The 17,301-nt window shown below is 38.0% G+C and overlaps 2 protein-coding genes across 3 annotated transcripts; one reads left to right on the top strand and one right to left on the bottom strand.

The window, feature by feature from the left end:
* Positions 1–270: 270 nt before the first annotated feature.
* Positions 271–4,726, top strand: LOC122649765 (trafficking protein particle complex subunit 2-like). The gene is made up of 5 exons (XM_043843007.1): positions 271–426; positions 1,251–1,336; positions 1,512–1,573; positions 1,964–2,049; positions 4,348–4,726. The coding sequence occupies exons 1-5, from the start codon at positions 346–348 to the stop codon at positions 4,438–4,440; spliced, it is 408 nt and encodes a 135-aa protein (XP_043698942.1). The 5' UTR covers positions 271–345; the 3' UTR covers positions 4,441–4,726.
* Positions 4,727–7,933: 3,207 nt separating this feature from the next.
* On the bottom strand, positions 7,934–17,286 carry LOC122652268 (probable cellulose synthase A catalytic subunit 1 [UDP-forming]). Of its 2 annotated transcripts, none has more exons than XM_043845959.1 (14): positions 17,155–17,286; positions 15,988–16,183; positions 15,648–15,817; positions 13,948–14,068; positions 13,685–13,871; positions 13,255–13,521; positions 12,687–13,032; positions 11,774–11,911; positions 11,565–11,690; positions 10,230–10,442; positions 9,862–10,126; positions 9,407–9,603; positions 8,967–9,317; positions 7,934–8,527 (listed from the first exon to the last, which is right to left on the bottom strand). In XM_043845959.1, exons 1-14 carry the CDS (start codon positions 17,233–17,235, stop codon positions 7,940–7,942), a joined length of 3,246 nt encoding a protein of 1,081 aa, XP_043701894.1. In that variant the 5' UTR covers positions 17,236–17,286; the 3' UTR covers positions 7,934–7,939. The 2 variants fall into 2 exon arrangements, with proteins under 2 accessions (XP_043701894.1, XP_043701895.1); XM_043845960.1 differs by having other exon boundaries at positions 7,934–8,530; positions 8,970–9,317.
* Between the last annotated feature and the right edge of the window lie 15 nt (positions 17,287–17,301).

Below are 17,301 nucleotides of genomic sequence, written 5' to 3'. Positions count from 1 at the left end.
CATAGTGAATATATGTCCATATTTTTGCTTATGGAGCAGCCAACACTTACCGTACATGTTATATTACACCGGATTTTTGAAAAGTATTATTTCCGTCTGACCCGTTTAATTGCTGTACGTATCCGTAACCGTTCAATTGCCGTTCCCGAACTTACTAACTAAGATCCATAGTTGATTTATCCTCTTCTGCGTTGTTTAGAAAGTATGCAGAAAGTCTGTAACTTAATCTCAGTTACTGGTTGATCCCACGTCTCTTATGTGTCGCAAAATATTTGACTTTGTTTTACTCCTCTTTTGAAGTTTGAAACCTGTCGGAGTTTGAAAGTTCTTCTGGTAGAGAAGGATATGGCAGGTACAGCATGTTTCATTATTGTCAGCAAAAATGACATTCCTATATATGAAGCTGAAGTGGGCTCTGCACTTAAGGTATAGTTTCCTTTTTGTTGTATTTTGTATTCATTGTCTCTATGTGCTTCCCCAGAGGCATCTCCAACCCCATATTTAATTTGAAGTCCTAATTCTAATGGAGAGTGTTATTTTTATGCAGTTTTGAGATGATATAATGTTCCAATACTTTGCTTGAGAATCTTTTTTATAATTATCATAATGAATGGCTTTCCTAGTGGAACGCTTGGATTTTCAGCAAGTTTATATGTGGGGACATAGTAACCATGTGCTATTATTTCATGAGTTATCATTTCAACTTCTTTCATTTCATGGATTTCACATCATTCATCCAACTTGTCCTATTCATTTGAAGAGTTTGATAAATTATTTCTAACCGTTAGCAATTCAGTGTGTTTATTTGTAATTTTCCTACTTTCAATCCAGTGTGTGGATTTGTATTCCTATTTTCAATTGTTGGATGTATTAAATAACTTTTTGAGAAATACCCAAACCGCACCTATAACATGCGAATTATGCAAAGTTCACCAATAATATGGAAATTTGCCTACTAGGCTTCTAAGAAACTTTATGTTCCAGTCTCTAACAATATGTTGTTCTAGAGAGCACTTTGGCCACAATAAATTATAATGTTCCTGGTGCATTAATCATTAATGTGTTATCATTAAAATGTCTCTCAAGAAGAAATGTGTAGTAGTTTCACCATTACAATGTGTGCTGCTCTACTGCAACTTAGTATAGACTATAGATGCTGTATGTTCAGTATCCTCATTTTGGGTAAATGCTTTTGTACTTTCCTTAGTAATCATTTAGGGTTGACCCAATGACCTTTCACATTATGGCAGAAAGAAGAAGCCGCCCAGCAGCATCAATTCATATTGCATGCAGCTTTGGATATTGTTCAAGACATTGCATGGAATACAAGTGCTATGTGAGATTCCATTGCAGATTTTCTTTTAAATTTTACTTGATGGAGGTTCACATTAGCCAATTAGTTCCCTCTTCCAATAAATTTATGCTCGCGTGGTTTTCTTCTTCCCTTTTTTTTTGTTTTTCATCATCTTCTCCCCTTCTGGTAATTTTTTCTTGCGACATTCTTCGTACAGGTTCTTGAAGGCAGTGGACAGGTTCAATGATTTGGTGGTGTCAGTTTATGTTACTGCGGGTCATATCCTTCTTATCTACAAATTGATTCATGGGGTAATATAATTTAGGGATAATGTTTTTCTGTCTGGGAGCCCTGGGTTTATCTCTCTCCTCCCCCAATTGGAGGCAGAGATGTCATTTCATAGAGGGGAGGAGAGAGATAGACAGGGAGGGGCGCTGGTGTAGGCCACGCTCCCAGACAGAAAACATTTTCCCTATATTTTATTATTTTGACAGAAAGAACAAATAACAAATAAACCAGAGTGCCTGTAATTATTTTATCTGAGGGATATTTTGTTAGGGGTAATATTGCGGTATGCATATGTGGTGTGCATGTTCGTGCATGCATGCTTACGTGTGTGTATTTTTCACATACTACATTGTTTAATTTCTTTGACTGATCTTATCATACATACACGATTTATGCTGCTTCATGATTCTCGTAATGATGATGGAATTAAAAGCTTCTTCCAAGAGGTCCATGAGCTTTATATAAAGGTATACCTACTGACCCTTGCTTTTCTGTTGTGCAATGTACTTCCACATCTTTTTTATTCTGTATTTGGAGAATGGGTTCTACTGTACTACTATGCTAAACATGAGTACTGATGTACTTTATGAAACTGATTTCTGAAAGTCTATAGTCCTGCATATTTTTTTGAATTTGGTCCACTAACCATGAACTTAAGAGGGATAATAATTGGGTTCACAAGTTATTCTATCATAACATTCCGGGCAAGGGCCTTGTGTCTCCTTTCACTTGACTTCTATAATTCCAGAAATCCAAATCTTAGCTGTTGAACAGCTACATCCATATGACTGTAGTAATAGGCTTATGGTGAAAATTTTTATATACTAGAAGTTAGAACTCATTGGATTCAGAATTAATTGCCTAACATTTTTGAGAATGCTCGAGTGTTATTTCAGCAAAACAATTTGAGTAGCTTGGTCCCTGTGATTGATCTATGACAATGGTGGATAGAATCCTTGGATCTTCCTCTAGATTTTTAGGAAGGCATGCCTTTTGTGAGGCAGACCTCTATCTCTTAATTGAAGTTGTATAATCTCCTCAGCCTGCATTACAGAAGAAACCCATTAAGTAGGAGTTCCTAATCAAATCTGTTCTGGGATGGTTCACAGAATGTCATACGAATTTTCCAATAGAATCCATCGACTTCAATTATGAAATAAGAAAACTTCGAAGTACATTTTATGTTATCTTGACTTTGACAACAGTTACGGTGAAAACCAAGACCCCTATGAAGGTAGAAAATGAGTTCTTGACAAATAGTTCGAGAACTCGCGAGATCTCGCCGAGTTTCTTGGTTTTTCGAAATCCCGAGACGAGACTGCCTACGAGTCTCAAAATGTCAATATCTCGCCGAGATCTCGGATCTCGGTTTGACATAGGAAAATGCCCATATAGGTCCTTTATATGAATGCCAGATCTCGAGATCTTGCTGGAAATTCTTGGTATACAGACACCTATCTATGCCAGGAACCAAGACAGACAAGATAGACACTTATTTATGCCTAATATCATTTAAGTAAATGGTTTCATTTACTTAAGATATTATTCATAAATAAGCAAATACCCCCCTATTTGAATCCACTAAAAATAGTTAAAAAATCAAATTCCAAAAGGAAAAAAAGTCAACCCCCCAGTTCAAGAACAAAAACTGGATTTTCGGCGGTAGGAGCAATTTTCAACTTTCTAATGCTGGGGTTTTTCTCAAATCTAAAAATTTCATAAATCTTATTATGGTAAAACATTACTAAAAACCAAAAATGCGGTAAAATATTCATTTGTTTTGATGTTCAAAAAACTATTTTCATTCAGAGTGATTTTGACAGCATTCGCGCACACCGAATTAAGTTTGACCGGTACATAACTCTTAAAACAAATTTTCCAACAAATCCAAGATTGCTAAAATCTGATTTATATTGAAGGAGTTATGTACCGATCAAACTTAATTTGGTGTGCGCGAATGCTGTCAAAATCGCTCTGAATGAAAAAATATTTTTGGACATCAAAACAAATGAATATTACCGCACTTTTGGTTTTTAGCAATGTTTTACCATATTAAGATTTATGGAATTTTTAGATTTGAGAAAAACCCCAGCATTAGAAAGTTGAAAATTGTACCTACCGCCGAAAATCCAGTTTTTGTTCTTGAACTGGGGTGTTAACTTTTTTTCCTTTTGGAATTTGATTTTTTAACTATTTTTATTGGATTCAAATAGGGGGGTATTTTCTTATTTATGAATAATATCTTAAGTAAATGAAATACAAGCATTTACTTAAATGATATTAGGCATAAATAAGTGTGTTTGTTCTAGTTTCTAGCATAAGTAAGTGACTGTCCTGCTTGCCCACTAACTGAAACTCCTATTTGGACTTTCTTTTTGCAAAATCTGATTGTGTCATTGTGTTTAAATGACCTAAAATAGGCTGAATACCAAGTTTCAGACCCAAACTAGGTCTAAAACCCACCGAGATGAGGCTTCGAGTCGAGAAAAAAAAAAGTTCACCAACTCTGTGAGTTCTCAACTCGACTCAATTTTTCAAGGGTCTGAGTTGGCACCGAGACCCGAGTTTTCGAACCTTGGTTCCTGTAAGTGTATGTTGTGCATAATCATTGAATATAGTTTCATTCATATGTTTATAGATAGGGTGTTAGGAGAACTAATGAATTTCATTACCTTAATGTGAATATTCATCTTAGTATGCGTAGTTTGTTTTATTTACTTTCTTGGCTGACGTGTACAATTCTCAAACGTTTGGAAATTTGGCAGATTCTTCTCAATCCCCTCTACTTGTCTGGTTCCCGTATTACATCTTCCCATTTTGATACCAAAGTTCGAGCACTTGCCAGAAAATATCTGTAAAGCCATCCTATCCTCTTGGGTGAAGTGATGAAGTCAAGCTCCAGGGAGACAACATGAAACAGCTAATCACTTTCTTGCATTATGCATTTTGATGCCACTTTCTTTGGCTTGACATGAGATGTATTGAGCAGTACCATAGCCAGTTTCTTGAAGTGGTCTAGAATTTAATTCCAAGATGAAGTTTATAGAAAGGTTTTGATCATAAAATTGAGTTGCTTGTGTGGTATACCTTTTTTTTTGTCTTCAATTGTACTCAACTTTATTCACAAGGAATCATTTTTCCCCTTAACCTGGAGGGCAATGCTTACAATTGCTAAAATTACTGTTACTGTATATTATGTGTAATACCACCCTTTAGCGAATGCAGCGATGATGAAATATAGGCTGAGAGTTGAATGATCCTAACAGGGTTCCTATCTTCCATTCCCATCATCAGCAAACCTGGTTCAGGCAGGTGGGTCATGATCTGCTTCATCAAGTAGATCCCCTATGAATCCCATACTGAAATTTGACCTCGAGGGAGGGTCTGCTTGACCATTTTATTGGGGTTGCTCGTAACACGATCAACCAACAATGATGGTGTACTACTGACTTCCAATGGCACCCCAATGATGCATTAAGGCATTAGAAGTCCATATGATGAAAGTGGCTTTTCACATAATCTGTGTGTGTGAGCAGAGAAGTAAGGCATTTAAGTTGAAATTGTGGTACACCCTCTGCTTTATCTTCTGTCATTCCAAGGACTTAGATCAAACAGAAATACCTTCTCAAGCACATAACATCTGGTTATCGTGGAATGCAAGCTACAATTTGACATTTTGATTTCTGTATTTTTCCCAACCCGAAATACCTTCTCTCTTTGGCATGAAGCTGCCACTATGGAATTTCACAACTATACTGAGTGGCTTTGATTTCTCATAGAATACGTTATGGGATAAGATCTATCAGAGCATGGAGATGACAATATATTTTTGGGACACTACATTAGGTGGGGATCTGGTTTTTTGCCAATGTTTCTATTTTCAGTAAAGAGCAGAAAATTAAAGAAACTTTCCTCCTGTTGCAAGATCCCCAAGTTTGTTAAATAAAAAACTCTAAAAGATCAACAATTTAGGGAAATCTTCGCTTCTTCCCAATTCTAATTTCTATGGTTCTTGCCAATTCTGACCGATTCTAATCCAATAAAAATCGAAGGAGGTTGATTTCATGTCCAATCCCAATTATTTAATCCTTACAAATGACACAGATTAAGATCCCCACCTGCCCATCAAAAAACAGATCCCCACCTTCCTTTCAAAGTTTCACCTTCCTGTGGAAATTGACCAAAATGTAACCATTATGAAGGCCAAAATTTGGTGATAGGGCTCAGGAGAATGCTTGGTTTTAGTACTCATAATCAGAGTTGCAGGTTCCACGAATTGCCATGAGACCAAATGGAAATGAGTGATCTCTGACATGGCCCAAGACCTGCTTCCTATTTGGCCACCTAGTCCTAAAGTGGCCAATCTTCAGGTTCTTTTACAGGTGTATGAGGAAAGAGCATTCATCCAACTGTACTTGCTGATCTGTACTGGCCAAACCTTAAGCCACCCAAAAAGAAAAAACAAGAGGTTCTACAACCTAGTTTGTTAAATAGGGAACCAGTTTTATGGGTAGGAACTCATAAAGAAGGTATCTGTTCTGCCATGTGAAAGGATGTACAGGACTAAAGTTAGGACAGATACACCTCAAGGTCCCATGCTAACATGTCAAGTTCCAACCTAAACATGATTAGTCACATAACAAAGCAAAGCGTCGAGAAAAAAAAACCCAAGTTACTGAGGGAAGAAGCATAAATTGGAACAGAAATATCGTTTGATTTGTCGATCCTCAAAAAAAGAAATAAGCAAAGTTGCATTGTTGATAGTGCACCTACACGTCTTCATCGACGTTTTTCGACCGGAAGACTGAGAGCTAATTATCGAGACTTTGGGTTATCAAAACACATACTTCGCGAAATGGTTCATGCACGTTTGTTGTCGAGGGTAAGCTGTGCGAGATGAAAGTCTCATGCATTATTTTGAATGAGAGAAAGAAGTGAGGGAATCTTCTTTTCCACTCTGACTCGTCCACCCCAGTCGTTGCCTTTTTTTTTTGTTACTTCAGAAGTAACTTCTTCCACTTCAGCCACTCGAATTTTCGATATTCGAAATTCAAAGATAAACTAAAGAAAGAAAAAAAATGCAATTCCAATTATCTTATTGGATTATTAAATTTTTATTTCAATTTAATTGGAATTCCTTCATATTTAGTTTATAGTTTAGAAAACATTTTATTTGTCTGAAAACGATTCGATCAATCCCTTTGCCCCTCATTCATTGAGAATCAGAAACATCCTTTTCGAGTTTGAATTTGTTTATTTTGAATCTGGGTGGTTCTTTTATACTTTCTTTCTATTTTCTTTTAAATACACAGGGAGGACTAATGAACAATTTTGAATCTAAAATTTAACGTGTGACAATCCAAATGTGGCAAATATGGATGTCCAAGTCCATATATTCCATGAGTGAACTAAAACCTTTTGCCAATTAGATATTGGGAAAGGTTCTGTGAGTTCTCTCTCCTCACATGAAATGACCTTGTGAAGCTCATTGGTGGGCTTTCTCCACTATGCGGCTTGCTCAAAGAACCCTCTCCCTTATTAGATATATATATATTTTTTTTTTTTTGAATTGGGACCTTTTACATATATTTTATCTTTTTTTAAGAGGGGGGAATAGGGAGAGGGTAAGGTACCAACCAGGAGACTCGAACTCGAGACCTCCTGGTGAGCATGGGCCTAAAGCGGACCACGGCTCACCAACAGCACAATGCAGTTATTGGTGACTTAACCCCCTCCCTATCCTCTCTCCCCCCCCCCCCCAAACAAAAAATAAAAAAAAAGTAAAATGTATATAAAAGCTCTCAATTCCACAAAAGATTTAAATAAAAATTTATTAGATGAAACAAAACAATACTTAACAAGTGACATCATTGGCGCATGATTGAAATTGAAACAAAACAATGAAGTCTTGAAAATAGATGAATTCACACCAACTTGGGAGTAACTGAAGAACCACTTGAATTGAACAGTTTGAGTCAGACACAAAATGAAACAATCCCACATTCCAGACAATGAATGGTTTGAATCTGTTGTTGGCAAATACAATAATCAAAAAATACTAAACACAAAAACTCAACATCATATTCTGACATCGATGGCATCCTACCTAACCTAATAGGAGCCAGATAAATAATATTGGTGAGGAGGCCCATAAGAAAATAGTCATCTGATGCCATCACCCCAACCTCCCCAAAACAAGCCCCCCCCCCCCCCCCCCAATTCCCTTTTAGCTAATAAGCTATAGAACTAAAATGACTTTTGAATACACACATGCTTTATGTGGTATCTTGTTATCTACACAAATGTGAGCAGAAGGGAGGCACAATATGGCTGCCGCAACAAACGATTGTCCAAGGATTAGCAATCGATGCCACATTGACTAGCTGTAGTAGTTGTCGTAGTGGAGGAGGTGAAGGGATCAATACGGACCCATAGTAACGAAAAGATGGAAGCAATAAGGATGGACCAGACGATGACAATCGTTGGCGTACGGTTTTGGCGACCCAACAAACCCTTCAGGAAAGGATAGAGATGGAGAATAACCCATATGGCAAAGAAAAGCTTGCCAAAGAGAGGGCCCCAGGACTGGTACCCGCTGTTCACTGCAAAAGAGACACCTGCCACAATGCCCACTAAGTTCACGATGATGAGAGTCGTTGGCGGTATCAGAAGTGACGTCCACTTAAACACATACAGTTCAGCGAAATCCCCATCTTCATCAGATGCCTTGGATGTGACAGTGAAATTGGTATCAATCCCAGCAAGCACCTTCAACAGCCCTTGGAAGACGGCAAAGAGATGAGCAGATGTACCACCAATGACCCAGAACTGTTCGTTTCTCCACCAATCCTCAATCCCAACCCCACTCCACCTGAGCTCTAGAATTCCAGTTGAAAAAATGGAAATGAAAAGCAGGATGAACCACATGCTTGCAAGGTTACTTATCTGCAAGTAGCAGTTGTGACAGATCAGAAAGATTTTCAGAGTTCACCCAAGGACATCTAGTTGTAAAAGAAAAATCCCACACATAAATTTTTCCATAATTAAACAAATGCAATGCCAAACATTCATGTCATACCTGATAATATGAAAGACATATGAGGGGAAATCTTATTCGGTCTTTAACACAATCAATTTCCCAAAATTCTCAGGTTTGAGAAGATGTCAAGAGAAATATGCATCAGTTATCCATGAGGATAGGTATACATTCACATATGTCAACGCGAGTAAGTGGCTGGATGAACAAATACCCCCGGATGCCATACATCCTGGAGTGGGTATGCATGTATGCATAGCTCAATGACTTTTAAAGTCCACCAGAATTACAGCAGTCAAGAAACTAGAAGAACACAAGCATAAAATGGATCGGAGGAATTCTACTCACATTTGGGATGATGAATTTCCCCGTGAGAAGGCAAACTGCTGGAAGAATACAATAGGCAATCAATGGAATGGAAGTGAGCGGGTAAACAATGGTATTTATGTAGGCCAGTCTCTCCAACAGCTTCAGTCTTCCACTGTAACCATACCATATAGGACAATGCCTACTCAGCAGAATCTCAATTGATCCTAATGCCCATCGGAGAACCTGATTCAGACGATCAGAAAGATTGATTGGTGCAGACCCCTTAAATGCTGGGCGGGGAGGCATGCAATAAATTGATATCCATCCTCGGGCATGCATCTTGAATCCAGTTAAGATATCCTCAGTCACAGAACCATAAATCCACCCAATCTGAAAGAAGAAAAGAAGCTTTGTCCAGTCATATAAGAGACAAATCCCATTAAACTAAAGAAGCAAGATGTGCTTAGATTTTGGCTCACCTCTTTGCCCCATTCAGACTTGTCCTCGTAACCACAGCTAATGACATGGATTGCTTCTTTTAGCAAAGTCGCGGGATTGGTTGATGGAGGGATGCCCCCCTGTTCCATGAAGGTGGATGCAATAAAAACCGGGGACTGACCAAATCGCTTCTCTAAGCTCTTTTGAGACATGAGAAGTGACTTCTCATCATCATAACCTGAAGAACATCAACGGATGTGATACACATCAAATCAGGTAGACAGACTATAAAAACAATAAATCTAGACAGATTTGTCATAGACTAGTCACATATACATGGGAATTTTGATACATTAGATAAGTTGAGGTCGTGCGTATGTATGTGTATGCTTTTGTATGGAAACTGGATTCCACCAAACATGGATGGGATCAGCAGTGAATATTCACTTTAAGACAAAAGAGAAAGGATTCATGAAGTTTGTCTAAAAAAACACACCTTCTACACCCTCTTCAATGTCTTCCATGTTGAAAATAGGAACTTGCGACTCAGTTCGATTCATTTGTTGCTTCTTATCATTGTATTTTTTATTCCCACTCCTGCCCTTCTTTCTTGAACCACAGCAACTCTTCACTATGATGTTGGGTTCCAAGTCTTCCTCCGTTAAGACAGGATCATATCCATATAGAGCTTGCCTGTTAAAACAGCATCCTGTCCCCACATAGACCGGACCCTGGATGCCATCCAACCCCTTCAAATTGATCTGCAAGTAAAACAGCATTAAGAATGAATTCTTCACCTATGATAACTTCAAATATGGTAGGTACTCGAAAAATTTGTCGATGGGATGGGAGATGAATTCATACATCAAAGAAGACAATGTTGCGATTAGCATATCGATCGTGCAGATCAATCCCATCAAAACGCTGGGGGAACTGAACATAGCAAGTTTTCCTCCCCAGGGCAGGATCCATCATGAAGCACATAGCTTCACGAAGAGCTTTGCTGTTATTGAAGTAGTGATCACAATCAACATTCAAAAGGTAGGCGCCATTGGTCAGGACAGCTGATACTCTGATCTGAAATTACAAGATAAATCCACGTCATTACCATGAAATAGGAAAACTAGTAGTGTGCTACTCCTAGGTGGAACCACATTTTCCGTCTGGCAAATTGGCAATTGATCACATTTTCGGTTTCGAGAAGCCTCAAAATCAAACAGGGGTTGATTCTATAGGGGTACCAGATTTTGACCGAAACTTCAGCATTTCAGCTGGAATTTCGGTCTCATTTCGGCGAAACGATACAAAGCAATGTTATAAATTCAACATTTCGATCAAAATGCGTTAAAATTTTGACCCGTTTCATGAGTTTCGACAGCTTCAACAGGAAGAGAAAAAACCCCAGAAAACCTCATATTTCATGATGTTTGCCAAATCACCTACATTTCTTGGTGGAACAAAGTGTTAGGGACTACTACAACACATTTACATCAACGATTTGCAGGATTTAAGCAAGATTCCAATTTTGAATGCATTCCGATTATGGAACAAGGTGTTGGGGACTACCATGTCAGTATGGAACATGTACAATGTAATGTGATTGATAATTAGAGAATGGCTTCCAATATTATGTTTTTCATTCCTAATGCACATTTTAGTTGTTTTAATAGACTTTTGTGTGTTCTAGTACTAAATAATGTGTAGAATAGGCTATATTAGAGAAAGTATACAGCAGGGTCTAGCATAGCCTAGCAACCTAGGATCCAAAGCCAAACTACCATTTTGGTTGTTTTTTTTCAATAATCTAAAGGTTCAAATATGTTTAGAGATGTTTAATTAGGATTCCTCTAAAGTTTCTGGGAAAAATACAGCCATTGAAATGGCCAACCGAAATTTACAACAGAAATATACCAGATTTTGGTTGAATTTCGACCAAAATCCAAAATATTTTGGTTTCGAAACCCAGATCGAAATTTAAATGATCACCTTGACTCTGCACAATTTTTTATGATCCGTAAAACGCAAGTGAGGCCATCAAACTCATTCTATTGGCAAGATATTTGAGCTATGGCCCATCCAGCTGCTACCCAGTCACAGCATGACTCAGCAAGACGACCAGCAGCATCAATTACTCCTAAAGATGTATCTAGGAAAAACACTTGCACATAAAAAAATTGGGAATTTTTAGAGAATACATACCAAAGCATTCATAGCACCAGCTTTTTTGTGATGTTGGAAACCTGGTCTTTTCTCACGGGAAACATAAACAAGTCGAGGCAGTTCATTTCCATCAGTATCAAGCCCTCCACTATGGCCTAAGAACACCTGTGCTTCCACAAAACAAAAGAATAAGCAGACAAACAAAATAATGATGGTGTCAAAACATAGTTTTGGAAGGGAAACAATACCTGGATCATGCCTGGGTGATCCCTAGGATTATTGCCTGGCCAAGGAGTACCATCCTGCATTGTCCAACCCTCTTCAGGCATTTTCTGAGCTTTGGCAACTAACGCATTGATTCGCACCTTAAATTCTTCATACTCCCTCTGTGAACAAAATGATCCTCATCTTAGAGGTTGCAAAATCAATAAAAACATAATAAACTAGTTTCATTCTACACACACAAGTTCGTTCCAATGGTTCTCTATATGGAGTGGTCCAGTATTTTACCATGATGCCTACCTACCATATCTTGCACAAGTGACTTAATGATTCAGGTTGGTAGGTCAGCAGATATGCTTCTCAGATGAAATGCACACCGAAACGTAGACAGTGGCACAAGTCTAAGGTCTAACCACCCAACCTTGAAGTTTGCCAGTCATTAATATAATCTTCCTTAAGCCATCCATGTTCACTCCACGCCTGAAGGTTTAGATTCCTCTGTAATTTTTGGGATGTCCAATTAAATGTAGTGACCAATTTCAACAACATCATTCAGTGACTTAACAAGGGGTAAGATCCATTGAGACTGATTGGCCAGGGGCCCTCATATCGCCTATGTACTTGAGTGTAATCCAGTTACATGCAATATACATATCCAAAGTCATAGTCATGGTGCCAAGGTGATGGCCCATTTCCATGATGCCTGTGTGTCAAGGCAAGCACCATATATTAGATTCCAGATGACTTCTTATTTAATTATGTCTTCTAAATATATTATAGTTAACTTCTTATTTAGTTATGTCTTCTAAATATATTATAGTTACTTATTTTATAGTTCATAATTTATATTTTAAAGTTTTTTAGTTAATATTTAATAATTCTTCCGTGCGTCAAAGCGACCAGGATATGACTCAAACTAATGCACTCACTCTCACTCACCTTCATTGCCCTGCGCTCTTTCACAAAAGATGGTTGTATCTTGTCCTTCAAGTAATCAATCTTCTGGGCAAAATAGAATTCAGGGGCCCGAGGCTCAATACTATGCTTCTTACAGAAGGGCACCCATTTCCTTGCAAACTCTGCAGTCTCAGACAGAGATTCAAAAGTCAACATGGCGGAACCATCATCAGATACATAGCATGAGACCTTGTCAACTGGGTAATCCACTGCAAGTATGGACAACACAGTATTGGCAGTTACAAGAGGTGGCTCTTTGAGAGGGTCCACCGTACTGACAAAGACATCTATTGGAGCAAGCTGTGATGGCTCTCCTTCCCGGTCATATCTGTAAATTCAAACCGTAGATAAACAGAATTATAATTCAGAATTTCTAAAATATGGAGAAACAAATATAAATAGAACAATTTCTACTCCAATCAGAAAAGGAGGAAACAATTGAGGGAATTAAGCATTTCTCCAGCATTTAATCCTTTCTCCCATTCCAACATAAGTTTCAATATGTTTTAGAGCACCAATAAAAGGGAAGAGCACACACAACATAACTAACCTGAGAGCAAGCCTGTCAAGGTATGTTTCACGGTTGACAGGATACCATTTCGGAAACTGATCCAGAAGCCAAGACAAGGCAAACCAAATCTCACAGATAACTGATGTTAGCCATAATGGATAAGCATCAGGTACAGGGTGCGTCACACGGTATTGCAAGAAGAAACCCAGGATAATAAGCCGTAGTATAATCACAATGCGATAAGGGGTGAGATGAGAAGAAGAAATTGGCACCACACGACTCATTGGTTGACGAGCATCATCAACCCTGCAGTGGAGGGATGAGTGTATTGGTTCAAATGTTAAAATCATATTGTATACACCAAAGAATATGCTGACCGAGTGCTCAGACATTCACAAAACTCTAAATAGAGGACATCATTAATAAACAAGCTAAATAAATTTTTAATTTTCAACAAGCCAGTGCTCACATTTGGAGATCTTCACCATTTGAACCAGTGCCTTCCATGTCTCCCTTTCCTTCAGTGTATCTGCTGGTCATTTGCATCATATTCTTTTCCTGTTTAAGTTTCCAACCTTCCACCCTTTCCTTCCAGTCAACATTCCCAAGCCCATAAGAATTCAAATCCTTTGAAGGATCAACAATCCTCACAGGAACTGTTATCATTTAGAACACAATCATAAGATGCTCCAAAGAGGTTAACAGCATTAATAAATACAAGTACATTGATACCTGGTTGACTTGGATCAACATAAGAAAGCGAGTGGCCACGCTTCTCACCAGAACACAGAGGACCTGACGTAGTTCGGACAGATTGGTTGTCAGGTGTAGCATTAGGCATTTCTCCAGAGACCTGAAAAGATGGTTAAGCAAATAATGGCATTGAACAACACATCCACTTTCACAAATTCACCACGTACCGTAGCAAGCCAAGATGGATATTTTCAAACTTTTACAAAACAATGAATGCTCTTTACACAATAATAATGATCTTGTTCTTGCTGTGTGTTAATATCGTTTTACCAAATAATTAGTAAAGGGAAAAAAAGGACATTTTAGCATAAAAAGGGCTTGACAAACTGAAGGTATGTAGAAAGGTTTTCTTACTAAAATAACCAAAACAAGAATGTCATTAACAGGGCATAACCAAATGTAGTTGTAGCCTCTGCCTCTACATATGCTTTAAATGAAACAAAAATCTTAGATGTCAACAGCAGTTGGTGTAGCTTCTCAAATGAACAAAGTTCCAGATGTCCAGTTGGTCACTAATGTCCCAAAGCTCTTCATTGATCAAAACCTGACTGAGTCACATAGTTTAGCCAGGTTCAGGATCAGATCATAAAACTACTGCCATGTGAGCATTAGGGTCACCTGATTATAAAATCAAGAAAAGATTCCGTGACCAAAGCTTGTACAGTTAATATGATCTGAATACTTATTTCTTGATTTGGTGTTTTGTAAAACACCGAAGGACACCAGACCTATACTTGTGATTTTTTTTTTCCGATAATTGTGATTTGAACGAACTTAGAAACAAAAAGCTGGGAACACTGGAGCTACCATTAGCTTGCTGGTGAGGGAATTCAAACAGAATGGAAAAAAAGGGTATTTACAGCATGAGGATGAGAAAAATAATAGAAAGAAGATACAGAGAGGTGGAACTCACCAAAAATAAAAATAAAATATCCTAAAACACATACAACAGAGTAGTGAGTCAAACAGATGACACAGAGAGAACAAATAGATGAAAATTGCCACTCTAAGGAAGAATCATTATTGATGGTTAAGATTGACATAATGTGCATATATATTAACCATAATTCCAACAGAAGTGATTAAGATTGACATAATAGAAGTAAGTGGATCGATCAAGTGGCCGAACTCTAAGGAAAAATCATTATTGATGGTCCAAGACCATACATATTGACAGATAGAACTGCCATTTATTTGAAGAATAGACAGATCGACCGAAAAATCATAACTATACTTAACAATAAAACACTAAGAAAAGCCCACCATACAATAAATTTGGGAATTGTTATTATTCTCATATACATTGAACTTTGAAACATACATGCCAAATAGCATTTTTACAAAGATACTGAAAAATGCACGTATTTTATATCTTGCCCATACTACTAGTTGAATTTAGCAGTACATTTCCTTATTATTCAATCTTCTGCAGTATTTTTCATTTCCAAAAGATATTTATATTAAAAAATAATTAATACACATCAATAAAAAATATTACTACATTAACATTTTATATATCTGTCACATTTTGCATCGAACATAAACCAACATCCTATTTTTTCTGTTCCAGAATTTGGTTGCTAACCATAATAACCAAGCATTTTAATTTCCCTTTTCTTTTTTCAGTTGGGTGTATGCATGTGTGTGCTTATGGTAAGTAAGCTTTTACTTTAACCTACCAGAAGCCCATTAGTGAGAAGCGGAATTGGATGTTGGGACTCATGTCTTGAAGATGAAGAAAGCTCAACATCATCTCCCTGCCACTGACGCTTTCCATGGGTGTAATTGAACTCATTCTCCAGATCATCAACATCATCCTCTTCATCATCACCCTCAACTCGAGGACTCCCTGAAATTTGTACGTCAATAACTTAGTACCCAGAATTCGAGTTCCATGCCCACTAATGAGTCACTAGGGTGATATCAATGGAATTTTAGCAGCAGCTCATAGTAGCAAAAGAATTATAATTTAGAATCAATCAGAGGAACAGCACATGGATATTGAGAAATAGAACTTACCTTTGTGTCTCTTGTACCTAGTCTTGCACTGGGGACAAGACTGGTTCCCATCTTTCCGTTCATACTCATAACAAGGCCTACACACAGGGAAACCACACTCATTGCAAGCAACAAAGACATCGCCGCTAGCAGTAAGCCCAACAGTATCTCCACAGATCTGACACACTTGCCCATTCAAATGCTTCAGGGGCTTGGGCTGCATCATCCACAGAGAGTAACTGATGAGTGTTAAACAAGAGGAATCAATAAAAGATGCAAGTCAGTTCCAACGGCAAAGTATCCAATTCAACCAAAGTCCCTGGAAAATACAAGTAGGAGATCAAAAGAACACCATCAAGGTGTAAGCAAGATTTACTTAGTAATGGGTATACACACTGCTGTTCTTCACGTCTCAATTCCCAACAAGAAAATCTTACGAAATTGAAGAAACCCATTATTCCTAGATATTATACGAGGCCAATTACAGAAGGGAAAGCATAACAACCCCAGAAGAAAGAAAGAAGGTCCCAAACACGAAGTAAACAAATGGTTAACGCATATGCCTCAACACTAAGGCCGGAGCTCACACACTGTGGTGCAACTAGATTTAGTCAAAATAACTAGATCTGGGTCGGAAACCACCACAAAACAGATAATATAGCCATCCCCACTCATAATACACGTAAGAACTAAGTGACTGCAAGCAGATCTAAGCAAAGAAGAAGCAAGAAGAGAAACTGAAGGAGGGGAGGGGGGAGGAACTGACAAAATTTTGCAGAAATTTAAAATTATATGACCGGGAATTGGAAGCAATCACGAAAACAGTAAATTTTGCTAGAATCCGATCATCAATAACAAGAAAAGAGAGAAATAAAAGGCAATGCAATTACTTGCACGAAATATACACATACACTGCGAACCTTCAACAAGATCCCCGCAGCTGAAACCCAAATACCAATGTTTTGGACACCTAATATGGCGAATCCTATAATCTAATCAATACTGGGTTTTTCTTGTTCCACGAGAAAAACCCAGAATTGGATGTCCAATTCCAGTAAACAGGGTTAACGAGAAGATCCAAACACCACATTCACGCCAATCAAAATGAACCCAAGAAAAAGAAAGGATTTTGGAATCGGTTGGGGGGGGGGGGGGAGAAAGCAAAATAGGTTGAGAAGACAAACACACCCCAACTTCTCCTTCGTGTCGAATCATCACAAACTCGTTCCGTTTGTGCGAACCAGCAACCATTCCTGCATTTGCTTCCATGGATTCTCAACACAGATAGAAACAGAAAAGTGAAAGCTTTCCTTCTCGTCCTATCAATGATCTCTG

The sequence above is a fragment of the Telopea speciosissima genome, chromosome 2 (genome assembly GCF_018873765.1).
Source record: "Telopea speciosissima isolate NSW1024214 ecotype Mountain lineage chromosome 2, Tspe_v1, whole genome shotgun sequence".
Classification (NCBI taxonomy): Eukaryota; Viridiplantae; Streptophyta; class Magnoliopsida; order Proteales; family Proteaceae; genus Telopea; species Telopea speciosissima.
This window is presented reverse-complemented; position numbering and strand designations above follow the sequence as displayed.